At 42.4% G+C, this 15,634-nt stretch overlaps 1 protein-coding gene across 4 annotated transcripts in view; it reads left to right on the top strand.

The window, feature by feature from the left end:
- DNA2 (DNA replication helicase/nuclease 2) overlaps window positions 1-15,634 on the top strand; it is a 52,672-nt gene that overhangs the window by 794 nt on the left and 36,244 nt on the right. For 3 of the 4 annotated variants that reach the window (XM_073685596.1, XM_073685595.1, XM_073685594.1), the window contains 10 exons: window positions 598-765; window positions 2,946-3,132; window positions 4,083-4,228; window positions 4,834-4,947; window positions 5,532-5,745; window positions 6,564-6,681; window positions 8,661-8,826; window positions 11,722-11,916; window positions 12,557-12,787; window positions 14,113-14,229. In XM_073685596.1, the coding sequence (XP_073541697.1) occupies window positions 598-765; window positions 2,946-3,132; window positions 4,083-4,228; window positions 4,834-4,947; window positions 5,532-5,745; window positions 6,564-6,681; window positions 8,661-8,826; window positions 11,722-11,916; window positions 12,557-12,787; window positions 14,113-14,229 (1,656 nt within the window). The remainder of the gene's footprint in view (window positions 1-597; window positions 766-2,945; window positions 3,133-4,082; window positions 4,229-4,833; window positions 4,948-5,531; window positions 5,746-6,563; window positions 6,682-8,660; window positions 8,827-11,721; window positions 11,917-12,556; window positions 12,788-14,112; window positions 14,230-15,634) is intronic. The other variant, XM_073685598.1, reaches the window with a different exon arrangement.

Genomic DNA, 15,634 nt, shown 5'->3' with positions numbered 1-15,634 from the left:
CAGTGCACATTATCCATCAGCATCACACTCACCTCTTTCTGTCAGCCCTGTAGACAATGAATAAAGCGCTGTTCACACCTGCTCCTTTGTACCGGAGATAACAGTTCCCCTGCTGATCGGTATCTGACCCCCCACTTACCAGCCAGCTATCACCTCTCCAGGGGATAGATTACCTCTTCCTAGCAGAGTTCTCCTTTAGCTTAAAGGGGCTGTCCAGCGAAAACAAGTTATCATCTTATGGCGGTCTGACTGCCAGTACCGACCCGCAGAGCAGGGCACTTATCCCCGTTAGTATGGAGTGGCAGTGCACATACTCGAGGCCAGAGCTTATACCTGCTCCGCCTGCAATCCTCATAGTCCCCTCTTGTTCCAAGTCTCGTGGACATCTTCAGTATGATCAGACGATGGCTCCTATTTCCTGAACAGTCCGGGGGGTGGGGTCAGCGCAGTCCTGAACAGTCCGGGGGGGGGGGGTCAGCGCAGTCCTGAACAGTCTGGGGGGGGGGGGGTCAGCGCAGTCACAGCTCAGGCTGCACCCCTGGATGACATCCACAATAGTCACTGGCAGCAGCTTATTACTATTCCTTCTGTTTTCAGGCCTCCTAAGAAGATAACGCCCAGGACTAAACTGTGCCGAGGTCTGTACAATAGGTACTGTGTCCTGGATGTGAGGGAGGTGTCTGCACCACGAGAGGAGAAGCATCTCACCATTACCGCTCATCAGGATGGAGGAGACACAGAACTCTGCATTCTGAAGGATGACTGGTATCTATGATAATCGGCATTTCTGGCCATATCCTTCTATTCTGCAGTGTACTGTCTGATTTTAACTCATTGCCAAAGTGAGTTTTGCAGTGAAACCGCCCATTTAATGTGACCGTACAATATTCATATTGTGGTTCCCCAAACGGTCTAAGAGTAAAGACCCACAGTGCGGTCAAAAGACCTGTCTGCCTGTGGAGTGAGTGCACCCATTGTGGTGATACCTGTTACCCCCTCTACCCCGAGGCCACCGCTGGCTCCTGCTGTGATATCAGTATTTATGGCACTTCAGCCAATAATTGGCCACAGCGGCCATGTGTGGGCTCGGCACATCATTGCTGAACTGAATGTGACCTGTCTGGGGACCCCAGCATCGTCAGTGCAGAGATTAGAAATGTGAGTAATGGTTTAAATGTCTTTTTATGACTCAAGTCAAAAAATGACAAAAGAATATCTTCAATCTTGCTGTAGTTTGCGTATTTAGGACCCCAATCATGATGGTGTTTTCGCCAGAATTCTGGTGTAAAACACATTCACATTCATGAAAAATGTTGTGACTTTTGGTGTTTTTACACCAGTCCCGCCCAGCTTTTGCTAAAATAGGCAAAGATGGGGTGTGGAAAAGCCTGCATAACAAACTCTGCAAAATATACACCACTTTAGTGTTGTAAATTATGGCAGAAATGTATTCCAGTCCCTGACAGGAGTAGAACTTCTGGTTGGTTTTTAGGTGCGGTGAATTCATTAAAAGGTATGTGCCTCTTAATGAACATCTTACTGTGGTGCTGCCTTCACTGGAACAAGACGAGCCTACAAAACACCAGTCTTGATGCCTCAGGTCCTGAGTGTGTGGGGAGATCAGGGGAGATGACTGTTGCCCAAATTTCTTATCTCCACCAACACTAAAGTTCTGCAATGGACTTGCACGAGTGAAATATAGAGGTGCGTCTCACTAAATTAGAATATCATCAAAAAGTTAATTTATTTCAGTTCTTCAATACAAAAAGTGAAACTCATTATATAGAGTCATTACAAACAGAGTGATCTATTTCAAGTGTTTATTTCTGTTAATGTTGATGATTATGGCTTACAGCCAATGAAAACACAAAAGTCATTATCTCAGTAAATTAGAATAATTAACAAAAAGCACCTGCAAAGGCTTCCTATGCGTTTAAAAAGGTCCCTTAGTCTTTTTCAGTAGGCTCCACAATCATGGGGAAGACTGCTGACTTGACAGATGTCCAGAAGGCAGTAATTGACACACTCCACAAGGTCCCAGAGTTCCAATTTTCTTTTGGAAATCAAGGTCCCAGAGTCTGGAGGAAGAGTGGAGAGGCCACAATCCAAGCTGCTTGAGGTCTAGTGTGAAGTTTCCACAATCAGTGATGGTTTGGGGAGCCATGTCATCTGCTGGTGTAGGTACACTGTGTTTTATCAAGACCAAAGTCAGCGCATCTGTCTACCAGGAAATTTTAGAGCACTTCATGCTTCCCTCTGCTGACAAGCTTTTTGGAGATGGAAATGTATTCTCCAGCTGGACTAGGCACCTGTCCACACTGCTAAAAATACCAATATCTGGTTTACACACAACAGTATCACTATGCTTGATTGGGCAGCAAACTCGCCTGATCTTAACCCCACAGAGAATCTATAGGGTATTGTCAAGAGGAAGATGAGAGACACCAGACCCAACAATGCAGACGAGCTGAAGGCTGCTATCAAAGCAACCTGGGCTTCCATAACACCTCAGCAGTGCCACAGGCTGATCGCCTCCATGCCACGCCGCATTGATTGATGCAAAAGGAGCCCCGACCAAGTATTGTGTGCATTTACTGATCATACATTTCAGTAGGCCAAATTTCGGATTTTAAAAACCTTTTTCAAGCTGCTAAAGTATTCTAATTTACTGAGATAATGACTTTTGTGTTTTCATTGGCTGTAAGTCATAATCCCCAACATTAACAGAAATAAACACTTGAAATAGATCACTCTGTTTGTAATGACTCTATATAATGAGTTTCACTTTTAGTATTGAAGAACTGAAATAAATTAACTTTTTGATATTTTAATTTAGTGAGATACACCTGTATATTTAATATATAAATGAGCCTACTACCCCTGCTAACTGCGTCACCATCTTCTTCAGGTTTGGTCTCCTATAAACAATACTTCTTCCCCCACAGGGTTGGACTTGAAGTGAAGCCAGGAGATATTATTCACCTGGAGGGTAACGTGACGCCTCCAAATACATGGACTATAGACAGAGATTCCGGATATATCATTTTACTCCCTGACCTTCTCATTTCTGGTACCAGCATAGCAAATGGTATTCGATGCTTACGGAGATCGGTGTTAAGTGAGAAGTTCAAGGTTTGTTTCTTTATTATAAATATGTAATTTCGATGTGTTTTTTAACACCACTAGATGCAATTTTCAGTTTGTGCTGAAGGTTTGAAGGGTGGTCCGATGCCTAAAATGTCCTTCATAAATATATATGTTTACATGCAAAGCTCTTTTACACAACAGGAAGTCATTAAGGGGTGACGCTGCGGTCACCTACCATAGCTTCTATCAGTGCCTTGGAGACGACATCTTCAGAAAGCGGAGTAAAAGAAACGGTGGTAAGTGACAGCAGCGCTCTTCTCTGATGACACCCTTCTCCAGGAGGGATGATAGATGCTGCGAGAAGTGAGTGCAGCCCCAGCCTCCTGCATTTTCCTCTTTGAGACTCCCCACAAGCTAAACGTCACTGAAGGTGAAGTAAAAAAAAAAATACATTTAGCGATTAGCTGTATTGGGAGAATGGTCGGGAATAATATAGTTAAGCAAATTACAAAAGTGCTTAGGGTGAGAAAATAGATATTTCTAATGGACATTTTAGTTATCGGACCACCCCTTTAAGAAGTATGTCACTTGATTTGAGACCCCTGAGGCTGCGTCAGCACACTGCATTCACCACATGCAGTAATACAGACAGACTCACCTCAGTGTTACTGCAAACTCATGCCTCATTAGTGGCTGCGGGTGGGCATAGCACCGCCATCTCTATAGCTTATAAACTGGGGGTACAACATGATTATAAGGCTATGGTCACACATTCAGTATCTGTAAGCCAAAACCAGGAGTGGGTGATAAATACAGAAGTGATGTCGTGTTTCTATTACACTTTTCCTCTGATTCTTCTTCTCCTGATTTTGGCTTACACATAACTGAGGTAAAATACTGACCAAATACTAAACGTGTGAACTTGGCCTTCGGATGTTCTTATAGAACATTGTTCATTTCTTTCTACAACCTAATGCTCTACTGATTGCTTTTAGGTTTGTGATAAAGGTTCGAGGCAAATGTTGATCGGTACTATGTTACATGACGTTTTCCAAAAGGCAACAGCTTGTGGGTTCGGTGAGGATGTTTTGCAAGACCTCGCTCTCCAGACTGTTTATGGGCCAAAATATCTGAAAGAGATGTAAGTAATCGAATACCTCTGTTATTGGAGAATCATGTAATATTACCATAAGTCAGTGCTTATTTAACCATTTTTTTCTACAGGTATATATTAGTACACTTCTAGTAAATGGTCAGCTGAAGGGCTCGCTTTGGCAGTATATATAGTTTTTGGGTTCCAGTCTGGTTTCTATAGTGTCCCCAAATTGGCAGTTTAGATGCAGGTACAGCATGGGCCGCATTGATGTAATCTGCTTTACCATTGCAGCCACCCGGCTGTAGTCTGTGTCTCCCCTCTGCTCCGTTACTGCTTATGTCAGCCACAAATATCAGGCTTGGGTGCTCAATGGGCCAAACTTATCAAAGCCGTAAACTGACCGCCTCCACCTTTCCTGTATGCTATCAGCGCTTTTAAAAAAAAAAAAAAATCCTCAACAAGGGATTTATTTGAAGCTAATTTTCTGTCCAAAGAATCCATTTGATTTTACATTACCAGCGAAGATTTTATGAACGCTCATCTATTCTGCAGGGATGTAACTACTGTGCGATCTGGTTCCCTTTAATTGTAAGGCCAATTTGTTGCTTCCTAATCTTTATTTTAACACTTGTTTTGTCGTTTTCTACCAGGTATCAATTAAACTTAAATCAAGCTGACGTTTTGCAAGAAATTGAGGAATATCTTCCATCATTTCAAAAATGGACGACTGACTATTTAGCATCTGTCACCCAAACACTTGGCCGGTAAGCCCACTCACAATGTTTTCACAAACAGTTGTTATGCTTTTTCTGCATTCACTTCATGACATCCATGTATAATAGAAGCTATGACCGATGTGTCATTGTTTTTGATGTTTTACTGGCAAGAATACTGCAGAAGTGGCGGTAGCCCAGAATGTACTGGCTCCGCATTATCGTACATCCAAGCCGGAAATTTCGCTCTGCAGAGAAAAAAATATAAAGTGCTTTGCATTATGCTGCAGATTTCCTGCTTTTTTTTATTGCAAAGGGTGAAATCTGCTGTGAAAATTAATCCACTGTGAATGTCAAATCCTCAGCACCGATTAATTAACGCTGCAGATTTTCGCCGCAAAGCTTGCAAGGATTTTATAAAATGCTGTCAGCAACTCTGGTGTTGTGATACATTTTGTAAAAGTATATAACTTTTTATATAGATTACTTTTTCATATAAACTGTAAAATCATATCAAACAAGGACCATGACCCTGGCTGATGACACAATCAGCGGAGGGATAATGCCGGCATCTGCACATTTACCTGCGGAGCTACAGATTGGTGTTTTTCATTCTGCTTGTTTTTCTTTACTAGACCATCAGCTAAAAGCATTACAGATACAAGAGACGTCCAGGTGTCGGAATTTCTGGATATTGAGGAAAATGTCTGGTCTCCTAGATTTGGCCTGAAGGGAAAAATTGATGTAACGGCCAAAGTGAAAATACACCAGAAATCCAAACTAATTAGAACTATGCCGCTCGAGCTGAAGACTGGTAAAGAATCAAACTCCATAGAACACAGGAGCCAGGTGAGTCAATGAAGTTAGGCAGCTGCTCCCCTATGGTTCTCGGGTATGTGCACGCATTCAGGATTTGCAGCAGAAGATTCTGCTGCAAATCCTGATGTGTTGGCAGAAAATACACTGTAAAATACTTGAATATTTGCTGTGTATGTTTTTTTTTTCTTTTTTTCTTTTTTTTTTTTACATGCATTTATGTTGCTTATTTTTCCCCACTTATTAATATGGGTGAAATCTGCTTCAAACACGCTGCGAGAATTGACTTGCTGCCAACTTGAATCTGCAAGGAAAAAAATAAGCAATGTGTGCATGAGACTTCATGAATCTCATTCACTTTGCTGGTACTGGTAAGGAAATCCTTCAGCACTGCCAGGGCTATCACGAGTCTTAAGAGCTGGGGCTTGAAAGTAAAGTGCTGTGATGTTAAAGGGGTTGTCCGGTCTTAAACTGCAAGTCTGAAGGCACTCTATTTGACTACAGACTTTTGAATCCTCACACCATGCTCTGGGAGCGGGCGGTCATGTTGACTGCAAGTTCGCGATTTGCATATTTCCGGCCACATTCCGACTAGACTGTATTCAGCTTTGCTCAATACACTTGCATTGAGCAAGGCCAGATGAAGTCTAGTCGGAATGTGGCCGGAGGAATGTAAATCAGATACTTGACCGCTCGCTGCCGGCATCAGAGAATCTTCAGAGAAAACCGTGTGCGCACTGTGAGGATTTATAAGTCTGCAGTCACATAAACTGCAAGTCTGCAGGCACTCTAAGACTGGACAACCCCCTTTAATACTCATTTATTTTATGATTTTCTTCTTTGTATTTCAGGTTATTTTATATACTTTGCTAAGTCAGGAAAGGAGAGAGGATCCTGAAGCAGGCTTACTTTTATATCTGAAGACTGGAAATATGTACACTGTGCCTGCAAATCGGATGGACAAAAGAGGTTTGTTATATACAAGATGTCATGTAACTTATGTTAGTTATTTGTATTGGTCAAAGGCTGCAGAAAATTGCATTATTGGTATGTCTTCTGATTTAAGCTTTCCTAAACACATTCCACTATACAGTCCGAAATAGGAAATTAGCTGGGAGCATAAAGGAAGTATACAAGCTATAAATACTAATATTACAGGAAACTGTATTCTATTAACAAGAAGTATATATCCTACAGATATCACAAGTCACTAGCTAGAGAGAGCTATACCCCTTATTAATTATTGTTAAGATACACAAACAATTCCAGCAATCGCCCAACGAACAAGCAAAACGCAGATTTGTTAGGTGGTTGCATTGTTTGTGCCGCCATAGAAATGATCATTGTCGGCAGCTCATTTCCCCATGTAAACGCGATGTGCTGCCGATAACATGACTATGTTTGGGAACAGAATCTTTGTAATGACAATTGATCTATTCCCATTAGTAAATGGGGGAAATCGTTACATATAGTCGATAGTTTTAGCTATATCAGCAGGGAGGCGTTATAGGGCTGTAATTAGTCCACCTTCCTGGTGTACACCATAAGGAGACAGTGTGCTGCCTGCAAGTGAATATAACTAATAAATGAAGGAAGGCACCAATTTCACAAATTTTGTATATATTTTTTTTTTTTATCGGTTTATACACTAAGGTGCTTATCCTAAATTTTATTTATTTATTTTTTTAAGTAAACCACTGATGATATACACAGAAGGCTCAATAACACCTTTTGTGTAGGGATCATTGATGCCTCTGCAGCCTGTTTAGTACTAGATACAAAAATTACACACTACATGGCAGAAGGAAAAGCGTACTTTTTTATTTTTATGTATGTATGTATGTATGTATGTTGATAGGTGTGAGCAAATTGATGCAATTACAAGGTTATTTCCAAAATAGCATGTTACATACACATTCACCATGAATAGGGGATATTAGCACGTTTATGTACATTATGAAAGGTACATTGGGGCTATAATATTGGAGAATATAAGGTTAAGGCTATGTTCACACTAGGCGTTTTTTCACCACCCAGTACTTTCAAAGAGTGAAAAACACTGAAAGAAGTGACATGCTCTATTGTACAAAAAAACCATGCAAAGCACAAAAATACTGATGAAACAAAAAACAAAGTGTGTCCATGAGATTTCTGAAATCTCATAGACTTTGCTGGTACTGTAAAATGCAGCTGAAAATTTGCATGAAAAAATTCCTAGTCTGAACATAGCCTAGTACTGATCTGTCTAATCATAATTGATGCTGAAGTTTAAGGAATTTTACTATGTGGCTGCCTAATTCTATAGTAATCTGTTGGTCTGGCCCGCAGTGATCAGAGCGTGTCTGCATATCCCAGTGATGCCACATTTTGTGATGGGAACCCCCCACTAGGGCCATTACCTGTACACGGAATAATATGCAGCTGTTTGGTAGAACATCATGAATATTGGCTTTGGCGCTGGAGTCCACTATATTCTTTCTAGTTAGAACATTTAGTGTACAATGTTTGCCGCGGCTCTGTACTCATGGAAGCGTTCTTATAAGATATAGTAATGTTTCCATACATAAATAGCGAGCGCACCCATAAACTTGAATAGGCAAGTCTCATCCGACACATGGAAGAAACTATTGCATGATGGCGTTTTATTTTTAGTTTTTTAATGTAGATTCGATCCATGAAAAAAAAAAAAAGTTTGTATGGACAGCCCCATTGAGTAACGTCGGCCATAGTGCTATCTTTCTTTTTTTTCTTCATTCCTGTGAACCTATCCTTTTAGAAATTTGAGATATTTTTACCCTGCTGTAAAATATATACCAAGGTGTCATCCTACATATACTTACTATATGTAGGACATAATTTATTGTATGAATTGACTCATTTACACCATTGGACTAGACTTACACTTTTGGACTAGGATTGTTAATATTTTCTTAATGTGTCTTTTTCAGAATTATTGAAAATAAGAAACGAGCTGTCGTTTTATTTGACAAATGTGGTGCATAAATCTGACTCTGGAGCCAAAGAAATAAAGCTTTCTCCTCTGCCATCAGTAATTGCTGACCAACAAGCTTGTAAATTTTGCTCCCAACTTCGGAACTGCGCTCTTTACAGCAGGTATTCGGCGGACTCTGTTAGCAATGATTATATACTATAAGGTCAGGATGATACACATACATGTGGGTATTTACAAAAATTTTAAGTCTAAATTCCAAATCCCCATCCTTTTTTTCCCCAAATATATAGATTATGAAATCGTAAGGAAAAAAAATAACTATTGGGATTGCTAGGTTTTAACATTTCAGAAAATTATATACACATCACCCCCCTTTCAAACTCCCTCCCCATCCCCCTTCCAAAAAAAAAGTGGTAAGAACCACAAAATGGTACCAATCAAAACTACAGCTTGCCCCACAGAAAACAGGATCTCACATAGCCCTGTCAAAGAAAACTGTTTTAAATCTCTGAATATGGTGACTAAAACTGTAGAATTTATTTTTGAAAAAATAAAGAAAAGATTTTGGGGTCTTACTGTAGAATCTGTCGTAGCTTTCATTGGGGGACATAGGAAGCCATGGGTGTACGCTGCTGCCGCCATGAGGCTGACACTGAGAATTACAGCCTAAAGAAAAAAGTTGGTTTCTCAGCAGGCTACACCAGTTAGTGAGAAAGTAGTAGGAGAAGCAAAAGAAAAAAATGCACAATGGGAAAAAGCTACCAACACACACCTAATGGGGCAAAAAATTAGGAAAGGGTAGGTTATGTGTCCCCCAACAAAGGCTACAAGCAAGGGACTTAATGGTAAGTTCAAATATTTCTCTTTTCTCTGGCACTTTATTGGGGGATGCAGGAAATCATGGGGTGTCCAAAAGCAGTCCCAAGGGTGGGGAACTATAGAGATATGTGTAAGGCAAATCCATCAGGTAGTCACCTGAGCGGCCGTATCAGCAACTTTCTGGCCAGACTTGCATCTGCCAATGCAAAATTGTGAACTTTGTACAATTTTGTGACAGTGTGGACGAAGGTCCAAGTGAAGGACAAGTAACGGAAAGCTGCCAGTTTTGATACTCTCCTGATGGAAGTGATTGCAATTGGGAATACCACTTACGGTTTGTTTCAAAAGGAGATCACGGTAAGGGATTAAGGTCCTAGGGATCAAAAGGAGGCTGGTAAGGAGGAACTGCATGAACCACACCCTGAAGAAAAGGCCTTATTTGTGGCTTGAAAGTCAAATTTTTCTGAAAAAAGATAAACGGGGCTGAGACCTGGTCAATGAGGGAACTGAGGGCCAAGCAGGACCCAAACCTGACTGCAAGAATGCGAGTTAAAAATAAAATTTTTCATTAGACTCACACCAATGGAAGACGTTTTTCCAGGTGCAATGGTAAATATGAGACAAGGAGGGCTTCAGTGCCTTGATCCGGGTTGTACAACCTGACCCAAAACTCCTTAATATTTTAAACTGCTGGTTGAACAGCCATGGAGTTATACCTTGCAGCCATGAATTGAGTGGAAGAGGGGATCCTTGAAAAGTGGGTGTCTCCATGAGACATTTTTGAGCAGGTCGACCACTTCCGTGTACCATAATCTTCTGGGCCATTCTGGGGCCACGAGCATGAAGGGAATTCCTTTCGACTTGATCTTCTTGAGTTAGACGTAGAGGAGGGAACAAATAGGAGAGAATGAGGAGTAAGGCAACGAGTGGGGTCATACAGTGCAGGTCGCGACGGCTTAGCCTGACAAGAATTTGAGCTTGTATGATTCACAGGCAAAATGTGCAACCAGTGAGGGCTGGGCAGGCTGGTGTGAGGTCAGACATGGTAGAGAGGAGACAGTAGAAAAAAAGAGGCCGAGAACTAAAGGACAAGAGAAAAAAACACGTATCTGATGCCAGGAGGGGGCAGGTTTGCTGGTTGCTACAGCGACGTTCACCAAGGGCTGACAATCCAGCAGTCCCAGAGGATGGACAGGAGCTGGAGGTCTTGTGATGGTGATTGCGATTCCTACAAAGAACATGCTGTAGGCTGCTGGCGTCAGCAGGGATGTGGACCAGGAGCCAGCGCAGCAGAGTACAGATAAGGATCTACTTGCCTGTACTAAAGAAGCTTGGTCCTGCGGTCCAGGTCTACAGATCATGGGAGGGGGTGATCACAACGAGGCCATTGGGGGCACAAATATACCATTCCCTTTGTTTCCCTAAACCAAAATGAGAAAAAAAAGTAGAAAAAAAAGCATCATAGGCAGAGATCAGTGTGGAACTCCAGACCTGTGAGACTAAGCTAAACGGAGTAGTTTGGTGCTTGTAGGCCGGTGTCGTCTGCTGAGGAGGAGCTGACTTTCCTTGTTTAGGTTGTAGTTCTTAGTGTCAGCCTCTTGGTGGCAGCAGCATACACCAGTGGTTTCCTGTGTGCCCTGAAAAACCTATATTAATTTTCTATCCCTATAACTAAACTTTTTCCATGGGTCAGTAATCAGATTATTGTTACCACGAAGTCAACGTCGTAAAAACAAAACACAAAAATAATGGAAACTTTTTTTACCTCTTGTTTATTCGTACATTATATATTAAAACTCAAAATTACAAGTTGCTCCACAAAAAACAACAAGCCCTCCTATATCTATGACGACAAAATAAAAGTAATAGATATAAAAGGAAAAGAGATGGAAGAAAAATGGCTGGTTTTCTAATGGGTTAATAGTGAGTCGTGGTGTGGGAGCTGCCTTCTACCCATGCTGTACGTTTTAGGAAGGTGTTAAAGTGCTTTGGGCTCTGTTCTGACAGAAGTCATGCTGCAGATTTTAACTGCAACAACCTTGTGTTGCTACGGACTTTTCAATGTTTCCATTCAAGAAAAAGTGATTGTGCAGGAAAAGAGTGGAAAGACCACAGCAGCACAGGACAGCTGCGGCATGATCACACTGTGTGTACCCCTAATTTTATTATAGTTCTCATAGAAGTAATATGGCAGGTTTTTGGTTGACATAAGTTTTTGTTTTATTTTCCACGTCTAGATCTGTAGAACAGCAAAGTGGTAGTTGTTATATCCCCAACGACATGCTTCCAGTTATTGAGCGAGAGACCGCACATCTGAAGGTCTCCCATCTGCACTACTTCAATCTTTGGTGCCTCATGTGCTCTTTAGAGGCATTAACAAAAGAGTCAAAAACTGGAAAAAAAAATATCTGGATGCTTTCATCGGAAGAACGGTAATGGTAATGAAGGAAATTCTTTCAGATCAGTGCTGTAGTTTTCTCATGACAAAGCTGTACAGTAAAGTCTGTCTCTGCACAGATCGGCATATACTGTACTTACTACAACTAAATAGACCAAAAAATTCTGAGACCTTGATTTTGCATCGGTTCTGTCATCTGAAAGCTATGGTTCTGGGATTTAATATCATACCCTCATGTTCTAGCCCAGTCATGGCGTTTTACATGTGTCATTGGCATAGAAAAGGTTAAACTGTTCATTATAGGATATCTGTTGAAGATATCCATGATCGTGAAGGCATAGAGCAAAAGGTGTATTGCTCTTATCCATGATGATGAAGGTGCACTGCTCTTATCCATGATGATGAAGGTGCACTGCTCTTATCCATGATGATGAAGGTGCACTGCTCTTATCCATGATGATGAAGGTGCACTGCTCTTATCCATGATGATGAAGGTGCACTGCTCTTATCCATGATGATGAAGGTGCACTGCTCTTATCCATGATGATGAAGGTGCACTGCTCTTATCCATGATGATGAAGGTGCACTGCTCTTATCCATGATCATGAAGGCATAGAGTAAAGGGTGTACTGTTTCTTCAATGAATCATTTAATTTGTGTTTGCTCTCTTTCAGAGAAGTAGATGGACAGTGTGTTGGAAATCTTATACGTATGGGAGGAGTACAGAGTGTGTGTGATGGACAGCACCTTCACTGCTTTCAGCGCCGTAGTGGTGATATTCCAGCTACAAACCTGATGATGGGAGACAGAGTTGTGGTTAGTGGAGAGGAAAAGAAATTCCTTGCTCTCTCAACTGGTTACATCAAAGAGGTGAACAGAAATAATATAACCTGCATTTTGGACAGGTACGTTAACTTCTTTATAGATGAGACTAATGGATAAAAGTATTAGGACATCCACACATTACACCTACATGAGCTTTTGTAATATCCAATTTTAAATCTATAAACATTACTGTGGACTTAGTCACAGCTTCCCCTCTACTGGGGAGGCTTTTTACAAGATTTTTGAGTGTCTGTGACTGTTTTTGCCCATTCATTTAGAAGAGCATTTGTAAGGTCAGGCACTGATGTTAGGCAAGAGGGCCACAATCTCTGGTCTAGTTCAACCCAAAGCTGATCGATAGCATAGCGTTCAGGGCTCTAAGCGAGACTGTCAAGTTCTTCTACTGCAAACTCACCGCACCATGTAGGTATGGACCTTTGCCCCGTGTAGGTATGGACCTTTGCCCCGTGTAGGTATGGACCTTTGCACCGTGTAGGTATGGACCTTACTTTGTGAACTGGGGCGCAGTCCTCCTGCAACAGAAAAGGGTTTCCCCCAAACTGTTCCCAAAAAGTTAGAAGCTACAATTGTCCAAAATGTTTTGGTATTGTGAAGCAATGAGATTTCCTTTTACTGGAAATAAGGGGCCTAGTTATTCTCCAACCTTCTCCAAACTTTACAGTTGGCACCATGCTATCAGGCAAATTATGTTTTCCTGGCATTCACCAAACCACAGACTCATCCACCAGATGCCTGATCAAGAACTGCAATTTGTCACTCCAGTGCTCCAGAATCTAGTGGCTGCTTTACACTACTTCATCCATCGCTTGACATTGTGCTTGGTGATGTAAGGCTTCATACAGCTGTTCAGGCATGGAAACCACTGCCATGAACTCCTTGGGCACAGTTTTTATGCTGATGTTATCGCCAGAGGAAGTCTGGAGCTTTACAGTTATGGATTCAGCAGAGCTCTGCCAACTTTCATGTGCTATGTTAAGCACCTTCGAACTCAGTGACCCCCGATCTGTATTTTTTTTTGTGGTTTCCATTTTGTGGCTGAGTTGCTGCAGTTCCTTCCACTTTCAATAATATCACTCACCGTTGATGGTGGAATATTCAGAAGGGTAGAAATGTCATGAACGGCCTTGTTACGTGGATGACGTCCTATTACAGGACCGCATTAGTACTATTGAGCTCTTAAGAAGGAGCCGTTCTTTCAGTAATATGAGTAAAGGTAGACTGCACAGCAATGGGCTGGATGTTACACTCCTGTGGTAATGGGACTGAATGAAAATTCTGAATTTAATGATTAAGATGTGTCCCAATACTTTTGTCCGTATAATATATGTAAAATACTATATAAAATAACCCCCAATACCGGAGTTACTTCTTGTTTTCATTACAGGAGTCTAGCGAAGGTACCTCAAGGTACCGTATTCAGACTGGATCATGAGGAGGGGGGTGGCGGCATGGAGTCCCACCTGGGAAACCTGTCCAAGCTGATGGAAAATTCCCCAGCAAGGTTTGTTGCTGCTTTTTAGACATTTGTCCCCTTTCCCACAAAAGGACATAACTATGTCCATATTCCAAACAGCTTACCGCACTCGGGTGTAGTCACTTCCTAGGCCCACCCATTAGCACCGATGAATATATATATAGATAGATAGATATAATTATATTTTTTAAAGTTATGTTGCAAAATTAGTAAAAAAAACACTCAAACCTATAAATCCGGCATCATTGTAAACATATAGACACGCAGAATAAAGTTAACATGTAAATCATACTACAGTGCACTCCTGTAAAAAAGAAAATCCATACTGACTTGCAGGATAAAGGTGACACTTTATTTGTGCAGCACGGCCAATAGCTTCAAACTAAAAGGGGTGGGGGGCGTGGCTTAGGCACAGGACAAGATGGCAGCATAGTCCTGAGCTCCATGAGGGCTATAACTATAAAGCATTCTGAGAAGATTTTTTCACTCAACTGTTGCATGGACAGACTTCCTAAAGGCTAAGGATCACCTGGATACTAAAAAGACTCTCCCTGACCCGCTATTTCGGGAGATACACCGTGTGGAAGCAGTGAGGTGCGACCCTGATCTCATCACAGACGTGGGTATTGCGACATAGGCCTGCAGGCTTGCGGGCCTGTATGTCTCTGTAAAGGGACCCCCACCGCTCCCTACCTCTGGACTTCAGAACACTGTTCATCGGGTGTAACTGAGCAGACTGTGGAGGATTCACATCTTGAAGCCGGCGGCCCCAGAGCCCCGTGAATCAGCTGATCCCCGTATGCAGAGAAACCCTTCACTGACCCGACACCAAGAAAAGTCCCATTGAGGAGGTTCAGACATCACCCACAGGCTTCCCTTATCGGGTAATCGGACCCCCGAAACACAAGCAGAAACTTACCTTGAAGCCGTGGGGGGACACAGTCGGGTCCTGGAGCTGACCCCCCTTCCTTGTTGGCAAGCTCCTCTCATCCTGTCGGCAAGTCGCGCGGCTCCGCTGCTGTGAAGTGCTGGTGGCTGCGTGACAGGCCGACTCTGTGTGTCAGCTTCTGCAGACTGTGCAGGAAAGAACCAAGGACTGAGACCTGACCCGCGGGACCCTGCACCTTGGAAAAGCAACACCACTACACCGGATCGCCAGCCTGCAAGTTGACCCTGCCTGCAAGTCACCCCGCTCCCATCTGCGACCAGAGACAGGACTCCTGAAGTGAGACTACCGGCCGGCGCTGTCTACGGAGGATCGCGGACCTCAGGGACTTTGAGTGTCACAAGGATATCGGAGAAGGAGACCGGGCTCAATAAAACAACCCCCCAATAAGGTCAGTCAGGCTTCTGTTAACACAGAAGCCCTTACCGTTTCTCGGGGAGGCGGCACATCCTGGTTCTGGAGGCTGCTCTCCGTGGGTGCCCTCTC

This window comes from Phyllobates terribilis, unplaced genomic scaffold, assembly GCF_046119375.1.
Source record: "Phyllobates terribilis strain yellow unplaced genomic scaffold, ASM4611937v1 Scaffold_5__5_contigs__length_657084704, whole genome shotgun sequence".
Taxonomy (NCBI): Eukaryota; Metazoa; Chordata; class Amphibia; order Anura; family Dendrobatidae; genus Phyllobates; species Phyllobates terribilis.
This window is presented reverse-complemented; position numbering and strand designations above follow the sequence as displayed.